Below are 15,640 nucleotides of genomic sequence, written 5' to 3'. Positions count from 1 at the left end.
CATGTATGCTTTTTATTGATTTAAAGTTTTCCTTACAATATGAAGTTCTCTAGAATCTACTGTTAACATTTTCCCTCTGTGCCCAGGTCTTTGAGCCTCATTCCTTCTATCTGGAAGTCTCCACTTCTTTGTCTGACTAAACCCTGTTCATCTTCTCCAGTCTCAGTGTGGGAGTCATTTCCTTGGAGAATCACCCCTTGCCCCTAAATCTGGATTAGATGGCTTTACCCCTTCCCCTGTCTGAGCATTTACACTACCCCATTGTAATTCTGCCCCCCCCCCCAATCTATATCTCAGATCCTGAGTTCTATGTGGATTGTAAATGAGCCATCTTTACTTTATGTTGCTAACCCTAGTAGAATGTCTGGCAAATTAGAGGCTACTCCATACTCATCAAGAGATTGGGTGTGACTCAAAGAAGCCATATGATTTATTTGCACCAAATCTCGTTGATTAAAGATCAAAGCAGAGACTGTAATCTATGCTGCTTGAGCTTAAGTTCAATTGGGCTTTCCTGTGTTGTGGTCACATGCATTATTGTATTTGACTCTTACAAATAGTAGTACAAAGACTATACCTTCAGGGATTATTTTTATAGTTTGTTACAAGCAATAGTATGAAGAGCACTCAACCAATGGCAGGTGAGAGACTTGGTGATGTTAATCTGGTTAATCAAAGACGAGTTGCATCAGTGGACTCCTAGGTCACCATTTGTGTGCTATTGCCCCATCATAAGTACATCTTCAACTGATTTGTAATTAAAGAAGGAAAGACCATGGATTTGAGAGGGAGTGAGGAGCCTGGGAGGAGATGGAGGGGACAAAGGGATGGGTACAGCACTCATGTATAAAATTCTAAAATATACTAACAAAATGAATGTAAAGATGTGTGATATTCAAGACATTTGGGAAACTGAGGGAGGGGAATCATGAGGTTAAGCCCAAATTGGCCTGTGTAGCAAGTTCAAGGCTATCCTGAGCTATGTAGTGAGACCCTGACTCAACACACCAAGGGCTGAAGATTAGCTTGGCAGTAGTTGCACTTACCTGGCAGCCTTGGACCCTGGCTGGATCTACAAACCACCATATGGGGGAAAATAATGTGATCTTTGTTATATGTCTAATATTTTTAAAGTATCCCTGTTGCATAGAATTTTATCAAAGTTAAATAAGACTATTCATCAATGCATAGAACAAAATCTAACATTTTAGTAAGTGCTCAGTAAATAGCAACTAATGTAATTGAATAATATGTTACTTCCTTGACTTGAATTGTGTTAAACCTGAATTTCTTATAACCCGTGAGGCCCTGAAAAACCGTGTTCTCTGCTGATACAAAGTGCTGTATTTAAAATGGGAATTCAGCTGTGGTGGGAACCAGAGCTGTGGCAGGCCAGCTCTCGTTTTATTCTCTCTACTGATAAATGCCCTAGGAAGACCATTTTTCAGTAGTTAGCAACTCATTTTGAAGACAATTTGGGGAATTGTGTATACCCCAAACACTTGTGTAATGTTCATAAAAATCACATAATAATATGACTACATATTGATAATTTTGTCTGTTCCACTTTGGAGGTACTAAAAATTCTGTACACATAAGAATTGCCATATAACGTAAATAAAATTAGAAGATATTATTTATTATAGGTTTAATTTATGTCAGTCCTTTTAGCAACATTACTTGTGGAAGGAAAGATAATTTAGTACATGGTATGTATTTTTCCCCCCACACGATATAAATTTTATTTTTTAAAGTCAGTGAACTTCCAAAAGCATACACACAAAAACAAAAGAAAGAAAGAAAAAGAAAAAAGGAGAGAGCCAGCATTTTTATCTCAAGGGTTGAAAGCAGAAAATGACTGAGCAGTAAAATGACTTTCCTTCTTTCTTCATCAAAGTGGGTTCAGTGCTGTGAAAGGCATAGCATGTATCTTTAGGGTGTGAGCTATAGTATGACATGTGCTTAGCCAGTATCCGACTGTGTAGACATTACATATTGTCATGATTTACTAGACGTGGAAAGTGTAAGTGGTCTTTAGAAAAGATGGGAACCATGAAGATGAGAGAAAAGTCCTGGAGAAGAAAGAATTTGAACCTGCAGTGAGAGGATGTTTAGGGAAGCTAAAAGATTATCAGAAGAGATGTGGACTCTTCAAATGTTGTGGCAGGATGTATTGGGGGGTGCTGAGGGATTTAGATGAAGGAGGGGGAGGTGGTGGGAAAAGTAGCTAGGGGTTAGATTTATCCTGTTGGAGAACTGAGACTTCATTTTGAACCTTAGGGATGTGGAAGTTTGAATAATGGCTCCCATAGGCACAAATATTTAGAAGCTTAGTCATCAGGGGTGGCACTATTTGAGAAGGATTAGCAAGTGTGACCTTGTTGGAGGAGATGTGACCTTGTTGGACGAAGTGTGTCATTATGGGTGGGCTTTGAGGTAAAAAAAAAAACCCAAGCCAGACCCAGTGGCTCTCTCTTCCTGTTGCCTGAGGATCCAGATGTTTAATTCTTGGCTGCTTCCCCAGCATTATGTCTGCCTGCAAGCTGCCAGGCTCTTTGCCATGATGAAAATGTTTTAAAACTCAAACTGTAAGCCAGACCCAATTAAATGTTGTCTTATATAAGAGTTGTTGTGGTCATGGCATCCCTTCACAGCAGAAAACTAAGACAGGGATCATTAGTATAATATAACAAGGCTCCAATGTTAACCACTTGAATGCGTGATACCTGCGGAAGCACCATGCTTATCGTATACACAGGCAAGGGCAGAGAGGTGAATTTGGCACATTCAAAGGGACAGACATCTGCTTAGATGTGGGGCAGTGAGAGGTAAAAATACCAAGAACAAAGACTTAGACAATTGGTTCTTTTTATACAAATGATACGCCGGGAGGAAGAATGGAGGTGTTTGAAGTACGGTGAAGGAGGAGTTGGTGAAGGTGATCAGCTGCATCTTGGAATTTGATGTGATATAGAATTCATCCAGGAGACCCTTCAGCATAAATCTAGAAACAAACCTCTGGTTCAGAGTTGATAACTGGACAGAATGGCAGTTGTTTAACATGGTACAGAAAGCCATTCCAGGATGAGGACTCAACCACCTCAAATTGAAGACAGTAAGGTCATTGGACCATAGTTTCTATGGAATTAAGATGGAAGCCAGGCTTTGAGAGTTTAGTACTCAGACAGTAAAGAAATACATTAAAAGGTAGCGCTGTTGGTTTTTGTTTTCTGTTCTCACGGCATTGATAGGAGCCCTTGGTGAATATTTGTGTCTGCAGTCCACAGCCAAGACTGTGTAGGTAGGAGGTACTTCTACAGAGTGCTATAGAAAGCAGGGACACTGCCCAAGCAGGAGCATAGAACTTAGAGGGAAATGCCCAGTGGAAAGTGTGTTTTGTTTTTGGAGAGGAACAACTCAGTGAGTTTAATTGGGTTGCTTACAGTAGCATTAGAGGATCTTGAAATCATAAAGGTCTGATGATTGAGTGTTGCAGGCTTTCTCTTTAGGCCTCCAACCAGCTCCCAAATAAAGACACAGAGACTTAATATTAGTTATGAATGCTTGACCTTATCTTATGTTAGCTCTTATAATGTAATTTTACATGTTTCTCTTTACCTATGTTTTACCTCAAAGCTTTTTAACCCCTCCCCCCCCCCGTATGTCCTACTTTTCCTGCTTCTTTCGTTTCTGGCTGACTGACCCCGGGCATCTCCGTCTCTTTTTCCATCATTCTCTCTTCCACCTACTTAGTCTCTCCACCTGCCAGCCCTGCCTATCTCTCTACTGCCTAGCTATTGGCCATTCAGCTTTTTATTAGACCAATCAGGTGCCTTAGGCAGGCAAGGTGAAACAGCAACACACACCTTTACATAGCTAAACAATTGTAACATAAACAAATGTAACACACCTTTACACTGTTAAAGTAATGTCCCACAACAATTGAGTATGAAGAATATGGGGTGATAGATACAAACTCTAGAAAATTTCAAAGATAATGTCAGGAGAGTAATGTAACAAACCCACATGTAGCTAATACAAACCTTTGGGTTTCTTTCTTTTTAAAAAAAGATTTAACTTGCATTATGTGTATGTATGTCTGTGTGAGAGTATGTGCACTCGAGTGCAGATGCCCACTGGAACTCCAGTTGTGAACTCCCCAGTGTGAGTGCTGGCAACCAAATTCAGGTCTTCTACAAGGGAAGTACTTGTTCTTAACCCCCGAGCCATCACGCCATCCCTACTTTCAGTTTTCATTGGCATCTTGATTCTGTTTACCTTCACTACACAGTGTCAGCATGATTCTAATTTTACAATTTTTGAGACACAGTTTCAACCTGAAATGAGTATACCCCCATTGACATCGCACCCTACTGTGATTGGCAGTATTTCCAGCTATCCAGGAAGTTCCTGCATGATACAGACCTTGTTATCCAAAGAAAGCTTCATGTAGCCGAAATTGAACTGTGGCCCTTTAATTAGAAAGACACCCACTCTTCTCATCCCATCCCTCACCTCATCTTTGAACTTGTTCTTGAGCCGCATTAGTCTTGATTGTGCTGGCCAGGAGCACTAGAGATAAAGATGCCATTACCGTGAGTCTCATTTGCCTGATGACTGTTTATGTATTCCAATCTAGCTTCTTTTGATGTGTCCTTTAAAAGACAACCAGCCAGCGCTACAGGTGCTGGATGTCCTGAAAGGAGCCTGAGCGAGTCCTGAGCAGGTGGAGAGTCTTGTTGGGGCTGCTCAAGGACTCCCGAGAAGGGGCCAAGGGGCCATTTGTTGTGCTTGGAGTGGAAGCCCTGCTAGGAAGCAGCTGTCACCAGCCTGTCAGGAAAGGTGGAGGAGGGGAAGGGGCATCTGGGGAGCAGCATGGGTATGGTACAGAACAGTTGAGGAGGTAGGTGAGTTTGTATAATCAGAGGAGTTCCTTCCCTGGCATAGTTGGGAGGGTCAGTGATAGGATGGAGAGCAATGGATTTATAGCGGTGGGGGAGGTTTTAGAGAGAGGTTAGGGGTGCATTTACAAGTAGACACTTCCTTAATTTGGAATTTGAGGAGCCTGGGATAGGCAAGTCCGTGGAAGGATATGTTAGTGCTGTAAAGGCTGGGATGTAGGGAGGCACAGTTTGGGAAGCAGCATGTGGTATTTAAAGTTTTAACTCTGTAGAGCGAGGGAACCTCAGAGTTACTGGTGAAGTGCTGGTGTAGCCGCACTAGCTTACCCTCAGTTGCTAAGATCAGTTCCTCGTGCTTTGTCTAGGTTGCCCACTGTGGACCAGGGATGACAGATAGGCCACTGGGTACTGTTTCTTACGACATCATGACTTCGAATGCACTGTTCTTTGTGTGAAAATACGGCTGCTGCTGGCAGGCTTGCTTTCGAAGGCTTTGTATGGAACGAGTCACTGGGGGGCCAGATGTACGGTGTGTACTGCACACACTTCAGGCATTGTGCAGACACCAGCAGTTGTCACTGTTGTTGTTGGAGCCTGTCAGCACTTGCCTCCGGGCATTGTCACACAGGGTCCTTCTGTGTCCACTCCTCTGTGCCAAGGCTGCACCTCTGCTTTGGCTTCTGAAAGCATGCTTTATCGTGTCCTCAAAGCCTTTTTATCTTCCCCTCTTGGAGCAGCCCCGTTTATTTAGTCCTAGAGAGCAGGTGCGGCACATTATGCTTTTGTCCGTCTCCTGCACATCTCCCAGGGAACGAGCCGAAGTCGTAGTGTAATAGCCAAGAGCTTGTGCTGTGCAGTCAGTCAGACTTGTGAGACCTGATTTCTCTGAGCCTCGGTGATCACATCCAGGGAGACGTTGGGGTCAGTCTGAAAAATCAAGCACTGGATTCCTGGGTTCAGTTTCGATGCGTGGTTGTCACGGCAGTTTGCAGTTTCTCTGTGCTTAAGTTCCCAGCCTGTGAGCGCACCTGCTTTACTGATCCGTGTTGGGGCTCTTGAGTAGCACTGGGAGCCACTTAGCAGTTTTTAAGCAAGTGTCCTACTGTGTGCGCCTGTGCCTCTGAGTTATCACCGAGTCCTCACGACAGCCATGCTGTCCTCGTTTTGCATATGATAAAATGAAACCGAGTTTCGTTCGTGTGGAGTGGCAGGATGAAGCTGCACTAGAGCTGGTCAGAACCCTGTGCTGTCCAGATGCTTTCTTTCCTGAATCTCCCTCAGAGCCCTCGCTCTCTTCTCAGCTGTGACCCGGGGAAACTGGCTCTCCAGCCTGCTCTTAGAACTCTTTCACACACTCGGTTGCTTAGTGAGACTTTGTCCTTATTTTCTGTTTATTCTGCCATTGTCTCAAACTCCAGGAATCTACTGTGATGCTTGGAACATGGTACTTTTCGGATAGCCATAGATCTAAGTTTTAGTTCAGTTTACTAAACTCTCTCTGCTGGGCTCCCCATCATTGGGCTCAGATTTAGAGACATTTACATGACACACTATTAAGAACATATTTAGTAAAGAGGATGGTTCTCTTCTGTTAAATGTACTGGGTACATTCTTTTTAAAAATATTCATTTTATGGTGTGAATATTTTGTCTGGACGTATGTCATGTACCTCATGGGCACAGTACCTGTGGAGTTCAGAAGAGGGCATAGAGTCCCCTGGAATTGGAGTTACAGACAGTTCTGAGCCACCATGCTAGTGCTGGGAATTGAACCTGGGTCCTCTGTAAGAACAGCAAGTGCTCCTAATCACTTAGCCATCTCTCCAGCCCCTGGGTACAAACAACTCTTAAAGATGGTTGTAAACGGGACGTGTTCAAATAGGGATGGGAAGTTTGACCTTAAGAATAGATACTGGATGGGGCTGGAGAGATGGCTCAGAGGTTAAGAGCACTGGTTGCTCTTCCAGAGGTCCTGAGTTCAATTCCCAGCAACCACATGGTGGCTCACAACCATCTGTACTGAGATCTGGATCCCTCTTCTGGCATGTGGGCATACATCAAGGCAGAATGTTGTATACATAATAAATAAATAAATCTTTAAAAAAAAAAAGAATAGATACTGGTAGGGAGTCCTTCTCAGTGGCTTTGGCTGTGAATTTCCTCTTAATTATAAGCCACCAAACTGGGTGTGCCGCTGGTCATCTTTCCATGCTAATACTGATTCCTTAAGTGATAGTAAGCTCTTGAGGGCCGCGACTGTGTAAAGTCCCCTTTACATCATCTGTGTACAGAATAGCATGGAGTAGAGTGTAGTAGATACTTTGGCTTGAGTGGAGTGCTGAGTTTGGACGCTGCCAGCCAGACTCTCAGCTTTATTAGATATGCCTTGTTTTCTACAGCGTCACTTCATGTTAACATAGGGCCACTTTCTCTCATGAATTCATTTAATAAATCTTTATTGGTGTCACACTTTGTCCATTAGCTTTTCTGCCTTATGCCTGAAATTTCCTGCTGTTTATAGGACTTTCTTATGGTCTGTTAGGACACTACCTGACCTCTACACAGCTGCTCAGTCCTATTGTTATACGTGTTCCAGTATTTTACTAGGTAGTTGGGTTCACAGTCTCGCTCTGTGGTCTCACGATTATATGCCTTGATGGTGTCGCACTGTCAAGTGTCACGTTCGGAGGAGTGCGGTGAAGTCGGGGAGTGTCCGCCTGCCTTGTTCCTTCAGCGGGCACTTTTGGCTTAAAACTGAAGCAAAGTACGATTGTTTGAGTTGGTTTCTGTTCAACTACTTCTCATCAGTGCTGATTGCTTGAGGCATGCCTTCTGCTTTGATCACAAGTGTTTGTAAACAGGCAATCTGTTAATTAAGTTCCAGCCTGTGTTGTGAGACCCAGGGCCACACTGCTGCTAAAAGCAGCCTCTTTCTGAATGGGAATTTCAAAGTGAAAACCTTTTGTTTTGTTGTTGGGATAGTTTTGTTTTGTTTTTAAAGATGGAAACCAAAGATGATTCAATCCATAAATTAATTTTTTCTTTTTCTGTCACTGGGATTGAACCTAGGATGTCAAGCCTGTGGGGCCAAGGCTGTGCTACTGATACGCACTCCCATTGTGCAAAGCCAGATGTTCATATTACGCATGTCAACAAGTGAAAGTTTTTGTTCATTCCTGCGACATTTGTTAGGTATAGAGTAGCAGCTGGTAATATTTATTAAGCACTTACTCTTTGCCAAGGACTATTTTTTAAGTCTGTATAAGGGGCTGGAGCGTTGGCTCAGTGGTTAGGAATACTTGTTGCTGTTTGTTGTAGAGGACCCAGGGTCTGTGGCTCACAGCCATCCAAGTATCCAGTTCCAGGGGACCCAGTGCCCTCCTCTGCCAGCATCAGAGTAAACATTTGATGCACACAAATATATGATGTGAAAAACTCACAAATAACTCTAAAGAAAGTTGAAAGTGCTGTACAAATTCACCTACTATTGATGTGTTAGCTCTGACCCCACTTGGCCCTCAGATCAACCCTGTGAACACTGGACACAGTCATTGTCTTCATTCCTCAGATGAGGAAGTGAAGGCTGGACCTCTAGGTCACACGGTTAGGGAGTGCTGTCACCAGATTCAGATCCATGCAGTCTAATGCCTGAGATGTCCTTACACATTGTACAGACTGCTTCTCAGGACCGGAAATCATAAGGGACAAACAGCAGGGATATCTAGATTCCCAAGGAGCTCAGTCTTACGGACTGATTTTAAAATCCAAACAGGTGTTCAACTCTGTGATGCGGATATAGTGGGGAGGGGCTCAGGTGTAGCATCCTGACAGAGGTGCTTGCTTCTGCCACCACAGAACTGTCATCTGGGAGCTGAAGGAGGCCCTGGGACCCCTTGCCAGTTGAGATATGTCTTGTTTTTTTGTGTCTCCAAGACATAGCATCATGTTTGGCCAATGGAAGGTGATCAGTAGAAAATTTCAGCAAATTTAGTCATCAGTTCTAGACTGTTCAGTGTGGCACTTACTAGCCTCATGCGACTGCTGTTACCTGAATTGAGCTAGACAAAATTTATTCATTCAGAATAGCATTCATATTCAAAAATGCTAATATTTATTAAATTGTATAATTAAGTTTAATTTGTTTTTTTTTTAACTTTAGAATATGGCCAATAGAAAATAGAAAGTTATATCTGGGTCTCATTGTGTGTCTGTTGGATAATTAAACGGTGTGACCAAGGTCACAAAGCAATAGAAATGAGTTTAAGATTGTGGATTTGTGGCTTGGATTCCAGCTCATTTTTATTTCTAGCATGAATTAAATTAATATAATGTAGAATTTTCCCCCTTTCCAAAATCTTTATTCTGAGCTTAGTTTTCCCATTCGCCACTCCCCCCTCTATCTTCCTGTGTCCATACATGTATAATCCTCCCTCTGTTTTCCTGTGTCCACACATGTATAACCTCCATCTTCCTGTGTCCACACATGTATAACTAACTCCCATCTTCTTGTGTCCACACATATATAACCCCCATCTTCTTGTGTCCACACGTGTATAACCAACCCCCATCTTCTTGTGTCCACACATGTATAACTAACTTCCTTCCTTCCTTCCTTCCTTCCTTCCTTCCTTCCTTCCTTCCTTCCTTCCTTCCTTCCTTCCTTCCTTCTTCCCTCTCTCTCTGTCTCTCTCCATCACAGCTATTAAGCTTTATTTGTGAAAGTATTTTCAAGGAGCTTTGGGATAATCAATGATCTGGTACCCAGCATACTGTGAGAGGGAATGCTAAATCTTCTATACATGGAACAGAATTGGTGACATGACAAAATAAAACACAATAAGATAAAGCAAAACCCATCATATTGAAGTTGGACAGGGCAAGCCAACAGGAGAAAAAGAGTCCCAAGAACAAGGCACAAGAAACAGAGACTCAACTCGTTCACACACTCAGGAGTTCCATAAAAAACTAAACTAAAAGCTGTAATATACACACAGAAGGCCTGGTCCATGTAGCCCTGTGCTTGCTGTGTCGGTCTCTGCCAGCTCATATGCTCCTCGCTTAGTTGATTTTGAGGGCCTTGTTCTCCTGGTGTCCTCGATCATCTCTAGCCCCCACCCAAAAATTCTTGTCTCCTCTTCTGCCATGGGGTTCTTGGGGAGGGGGCGATTTGAAGGAGGCATCCTATTTAGAGTCTTTCCACATAATGTCTGGCCGTGGGTCTCTGCCTCTGTTCCCATCTGCTGCTGGAGGAAGCTTCTCTGATGATGACTGGATAAGGCGTTGGTCTATGAGTATAGTAGAATATCATCAAGAAGATTCATTTTATTGATGCTTTCCTTTTTTTCTTTCGACCAGTAGTGTTTGGTTTTGCCCTAGGTCTCTGGAGCATCCAGTTCCTGGCTCCTGGTTACTCTGACAATGTCAGGTACAGGTTCCCGCTCATGGAAGGGACCTAGGTCAAATCAGACACTGGTGGCTGGCTACTCCCACACGCTTCTATGCTACCATCGCACTAGCGTATTTTACAGGCAGGACAGATTGTAGGCCAAAGACTTTGTGAATGCATTGGTGTTTGCATCTCTCTTTTGGTAGAGAACTTTCCCACACCAAAAGACACTAAAACATAGGGGTGAAGGCTCCCACAGTCCCCCTTTTGATCCTTCCTAATCTGTTTCCATTAGCATTCTTCAGATTTTATTGTACTTGGTGCTTTGTGGAGATAAGCCCCTTACTGTTATGTGATGTGTCTTATAGATTGCTGGTTATTTTATTGGCGTTGTCAGGCATTATTCACCTCATGTAATTCCTTCAAACCTGCATGAAGTGTAGGCTGTTATCCCGATTTTGCAGCTATGAATTCTGAGGTTCGAGAGAGTAGAATGACTGCTAAAGGTCGCACAGCTAACACATGTAGAATCTGTAAGACATTTCTCTTACCTTCTGCTATTTGAAGTGTTTTACAGTGAACATTGACTTTAAAAATACTATATGAAAAAGCCAGCAGAGGTATCCTCCCCTCCCTTCTCCTCTCAGTTGTTCCTTCCTCTCTCCTTCCCTCTGTTGTTTAGGAGATCAAGTATTAACATGTAGCCCAGGCTGGCCTCAAAGGGATTAGGATTAATTCTGCGTCAGCCTTGAGTGCTGAGATTACAGGTGTGGACTAACATGCCTGGCTAAAGCTGTTCTTGTTTGAAAATACACGTGCTTGATGGTTTTCATTCAAAGTAAATCTTTTGCCCTAAAATTTTAGAATTCCTTAACTTGTTCTCTGCCGACACCATTGTTCTTATAGGAGTCTCATAGGCACCAGGTAAACGAGTAACTTCACCCATTTAAAGTCTACATCGTCTCTGTCCCAGGGTGAGCTTCCTTCTAGACTTGGCACTTAACAGTTTAGCAAAGATGCTTATCTTTTTCAGATTGTTTTTAATATAGCAGTAGTTCATAGTGATCGTGCTCGGCAACTGTTTTTGTGTGCCTCCGATCTAAGTTGTCTGCTTGCTTGCTGTGTTTGTACATAGTGGGTGTTGTGAGGGACCTTAGATCTCGCTTACCCTAGCTGATGAGCTGCCTTTCTAGACTGCCCAGCCTGGTGATTGACAGGGTCAATTCATTTGTTTCTGAGCCTTTGGGAAGGTCTGAATTTTCCATTCTTCTTCTCAGTATTCAGTGACCCGGTTTGTGTTCTCTTAAGATGCTGGTGATCAAAGGGAAGATGTTTATATTGGAAGCCACATGCCTTGTCCAGAAAACCTCAATGGGTACTGCATCCACGGGAAGTGTGAATTCATCTATTCTACTCAGAAGGCTTCTTGTAGGTAAGTTGGCCACTCGTGATCAGGAAGGAGAGTTCCCGCTTCCTACCGTCAACAGCTGCTGCTTCATGTAGACTAAGTAACACTAAAGAAGCAGTGTTATCTGCAATAGATGAGTTTAAAATAATCCAACCAATCATCCATATATCATGAAAACCTGGCAAGAAATATGCAAAGATAAGGAACAGGCTGTATTAGGCTTTGGAGGGTGTGAGCTTTCACATCTTTCTGATGGCTTTTTAATATTAATATGCCTCATCCCAACACGATTTTGATCTTTCAGCAATCTGTTAGCAAGGTGGTTGAACGACTGAAGAATATATTCCGAATGGAGAAGAAATAACTCAAATAAAACACGCACTAAAATAGATTCCTAAAAATAAAGGAGTGGGCTGAAGAGCCAGGTGTGAGTGTGAACGGGAAGCGGAAAGAGAGTGAGTGTTCTGCTCCTGTATCCCAGAGATGTGACCTCACCTGTTTGAGGTCAACCGCAAGTTCGGAACAAAGCTGAGAAGAACCTAGACCTCAGACGCTCTGACAACGTGGACTAAGGACTTCAGTGCTGCTTGCTGTTTTCTGTGTGTGTCGCTGTCACTGTCAGGAATTTTGCGCTGTCTGGTTAGCCGGGCCAGGTTTCCATAGATAAGGGGGTGGGGCATTGCTGTCTTATCCGTTCACGTATGCTCCTAGGAGTTTCTGCATCTCTTGGACAAAGCATCAAAACATGGGGGTGTGACATTTTACTTTTTCTTGTCCTACAGGTTAGTGACTCTTTGCTTTCCTGGATGTAATAGGAAGCTATTGGTCCTGAGGCCCCCTGGGTCCCTCTTCCTTACTTCCCTTCCCCTTTCCTCCTGCATAAAGACGAAAGGGAGAGCAAGTGCTTTCACTGTCCACGGTCTAACAGCGCTGGGTAAAACCCTTGGCCTTTTCCCAACTGACCATTCTCGTTGTCTCGACTTCTCTGTATGCTCCCTGCCCCAAACATTTCCAAACAACAGCTGTATAAAAGAGAACGGACGACAAATGTAAAGCACACATGAATTCTTTATGTGTGTCCCACAGTGGCATAGAAATCTTCAGAGAAGCTCAGGTCCTGATGGCTTATGATGGGGCATCTTTTAAGGTTTCTTCAGAAAATGTGTAGTAATCAAAACACAGTAAACAGTGCTGTAATCTGTACGTGTGCTTGGGACAGTTTGGGACCACAAAACAAATATAGAGATAGCTGAGGGAAGGTGGAGAAAGGGTACAGAGTCTCCTCGGCTTCTGGCTGTGACAAAACTGAAGCGGAGAATTTCAGAGCCATGAGGTGTGGGGGAAATGATGGCTTTAGTTTCACATGCTGGTGTGTCCATTTATGCAGCTCACGATAATTGATTTGAAAACTCATGGGAAATACAAGTGGAGAAGTAGGCTTAAGAATAATTTTATCTCTAGCCTATTCCCTTTACCCAATAGGCCGTCTGCATCTACCATGTCTTGTAGTTGATCTCCTGTATCACCGCTGTTCCTCTCCTGCTTTATCATATTGACAAAACTGTAGTCTAGTTCATTCCGGTTTCCCCTGGACTGCGTGGCCAAGCAGAGTACTGTCGACACGTCTCTCCTCCTTGCCGGCAGCAGATGGTCTTGTGTCCAGGCTTCCATAGATGTCAGTGTCACCCAAGCAGTCTTCTTTCCTCCATACCCTAGTGTAAATGTATTTTATGTGTCTATAAATCGATTGTGAGTACTTTTTTTTTCTCCCACAAAGAAACCCACCACACTCCTTTCTTTCACAGAAGAACTTGAGTTGTCTGTGGTCTGTCTCCAATTGTCATTTCTGGTCTCTCTTGAACTCACTCCAGTAAAGCGTTTGTCTCCAACATCCTACAGAGCCTGTTCTTACAGCTGAAGTCAGTGGTCAAGTCTTGGTGTTAAATTCACATTCAAGTGGTTGACAGCAATTCGCGTGTCTCGTGTGCTATTCTCTTGGCTTCTAAGATGAAACTCCCTTGTTTTTCTCCTGTCTCAATGGATCTTCTACTCTTGGCTGGTTTCCGCTTTGCCCCCTGACCTCACCGTGTTGTCGTGCATCTTGTATTCTCCCTAAGTGATTGGATCCAGTCTTTGGCTCTTTTGTAGATGTCATTCAGTTCACATAAATGCCAGTCCTTTCTCTTGAATCTGAGGTTCTTATCTGTGATTTCTTTACATTTCCAGTGGATGTCTGGCTCCGTCTCAGCTGAGCTAACCCCGATCTGTACTCCTGCCCCGCACCACCGCCCTGGATCCATCTGCAAGTTCTTTCATCCTAGTGATGCCAACTCTTCAGTTGTTTAGACAGACTCCTACAAACACTCCTCTGATGTCTCTCCCTCTCGTGTTCCCCATCTTACTGGCTGGGTAGAACTCTTAGCTATTCTGTTTCAAAATATATCTTAACCAGAATTTCACTGCTCCTCAGTTCAGGCACCAGACCCTCATGCATATGTGTACACACACACACACACACACTTTTTATATAACCATTTAGTTTACTTATTATGCCTTTGGACTTCCACTAGAGGATAAGCTTTTTCTTTTTTTTTTTTAAATACTATTTTTTTAAAAATGTATGTGTATGTGTGTAGAAGTTCAGGCCCGCATGTAGAAGTCAGAGGTACATCTCAAGTCTCCTTTATCTTTACTTTTCACTTCCTTTGAGACAAGGTAGATCAGGCTTGCTGGCCTGCAGCCTCTGGGCCTTTTCCTGTCTCTGCTTCCCACAGTCCCATGGGATCACTGAGAAACATAGGTTTTATTGTATCTGGCTTTATGTGGTTCTGGGGATCTGAACTCAGGTCGTCACGTTTGCAGTGAAGTGGTTTATCCCTTGACCCGTCTCCGTAGCCTGGGATTCTGCCCCTTTGTTGCCATGTTTTCCTGAATGTGAAGCTGTAGTACTGAAACCTGGCAGTTACTAGTGAAAGTGCTAAATGGTTGAACAGATGAATCAGTGTGTGAAGCCAGGGGACGGAATGAGGTTACCAGGGGGCTGAATCCCTGGGTCCATCCTCAGTGGCAGAAGAAGCAATGGCGACTTAGAGCTTCACACTCTAGATGTTTGCACAATGTAAAAGTCAGTTGTGGAAAGTAGTATCCGGGGGATGATGTGAATGAGGTATGTGGGCTGAGGGTCCTTTCTGATACTCTGGACTGTCTGAGAGCCGCACATCTAGGGTATTGTTATAGCTCTCTGCGGAGCTGTTTTGATTTTACTGAGCTTTGACTTTGAGCCATTAGCCTACCATGAAGGACATTGTTTTAAAAGTCCCATGGGTCCTCATTACAGTATTGGATTTACTGCCGCTGTGTTGTTGAGAACTATACTCTCTATATTAGAAGTTACCCTCTTTGCACGAGGACCCGTGAAGGGAAGCTCCCTTGAGTTTAATAGAGGTAGCAACTGCTCCTCTGAAATGACTTGTTTGTTTTTGTTTTATGGAGATTGCTTTTGTGTCGGTACTCTTTCCCTCTTCTCTGTCTCCCCTTCCTCCTCCTCTCTCTCCTCCTCTCCTTTCTCTTCCCTTCCCTGCCCCCTCCCCTTCTTCTTCCTCTCCCTCTCTACCCCTCCTTTCCTATCCAGTGGTCAGTTTTAACACATTTTTAAAATCCTATGCCCTTTACCCTTTGTTCCCAAATCTTAATGACCCAAGCACTAGTAACGAGGAATCTATCTTCTGTCTCTGTAAGTAATTTATTCTAGGCATTCTTTCTTGAGTCAAGGTCTTATGTATCCCAGACTGGTCTTAAAGTCACTATGTAGCAGAGGCTGGTCTTGAACCCCTGTATAGGGGGTACTGGGAATTAAACTTGGCCTTATGAATGTTAGTCAAGTGCTCTACCAACTGAGCCACATTCTCTGCCCTATTCTGCATATTTCATAGAACTGGGATGATAA

General features: G+C 43.4%; 1 protein-coding gene across 1 annotated transcript in view; it reads left to right on the top strand.

Annotated features, from left to right (window-relative positions):
• Tmeff1 (transmembrane protein with EGF like and two follistatin like domains 1) overlaps nucleotides 1-15,640 on the top strand; it is an 80,518-nt gene that overhangs the window by 56,229 nt on the left and 8,649 nt on the right. The window contains exon 8 of the mRNA XM_057790656.1: nucleotides 11,595-11,718. Coding sequence (XP_057646639.1) covers nucleotides 11,595-11,718 — 124 coding nt within the window. The remainder of the gene's footprint in view (nucleotides 1-11,594; nucleotides 11,719-15,640) is intronic.

The sequence above is a fragment of the Chionomys nivalis genome, chromosome 16 (assembly GCF_950005125.1).
Source record: "Chionomys nivalis chromosome 16, mChiNiv1.1, whole genome shotgun sequence".
NCBI classification, from domain to species: Eukaryota; Metazoa; Chordata; class Mammalia; order Rodentia; family Cricetidae; genus Chionomys; species Chionomys nivalis.
This window is presented reverse-complemented; position numbering and strand designations above follow the sequence as displayed.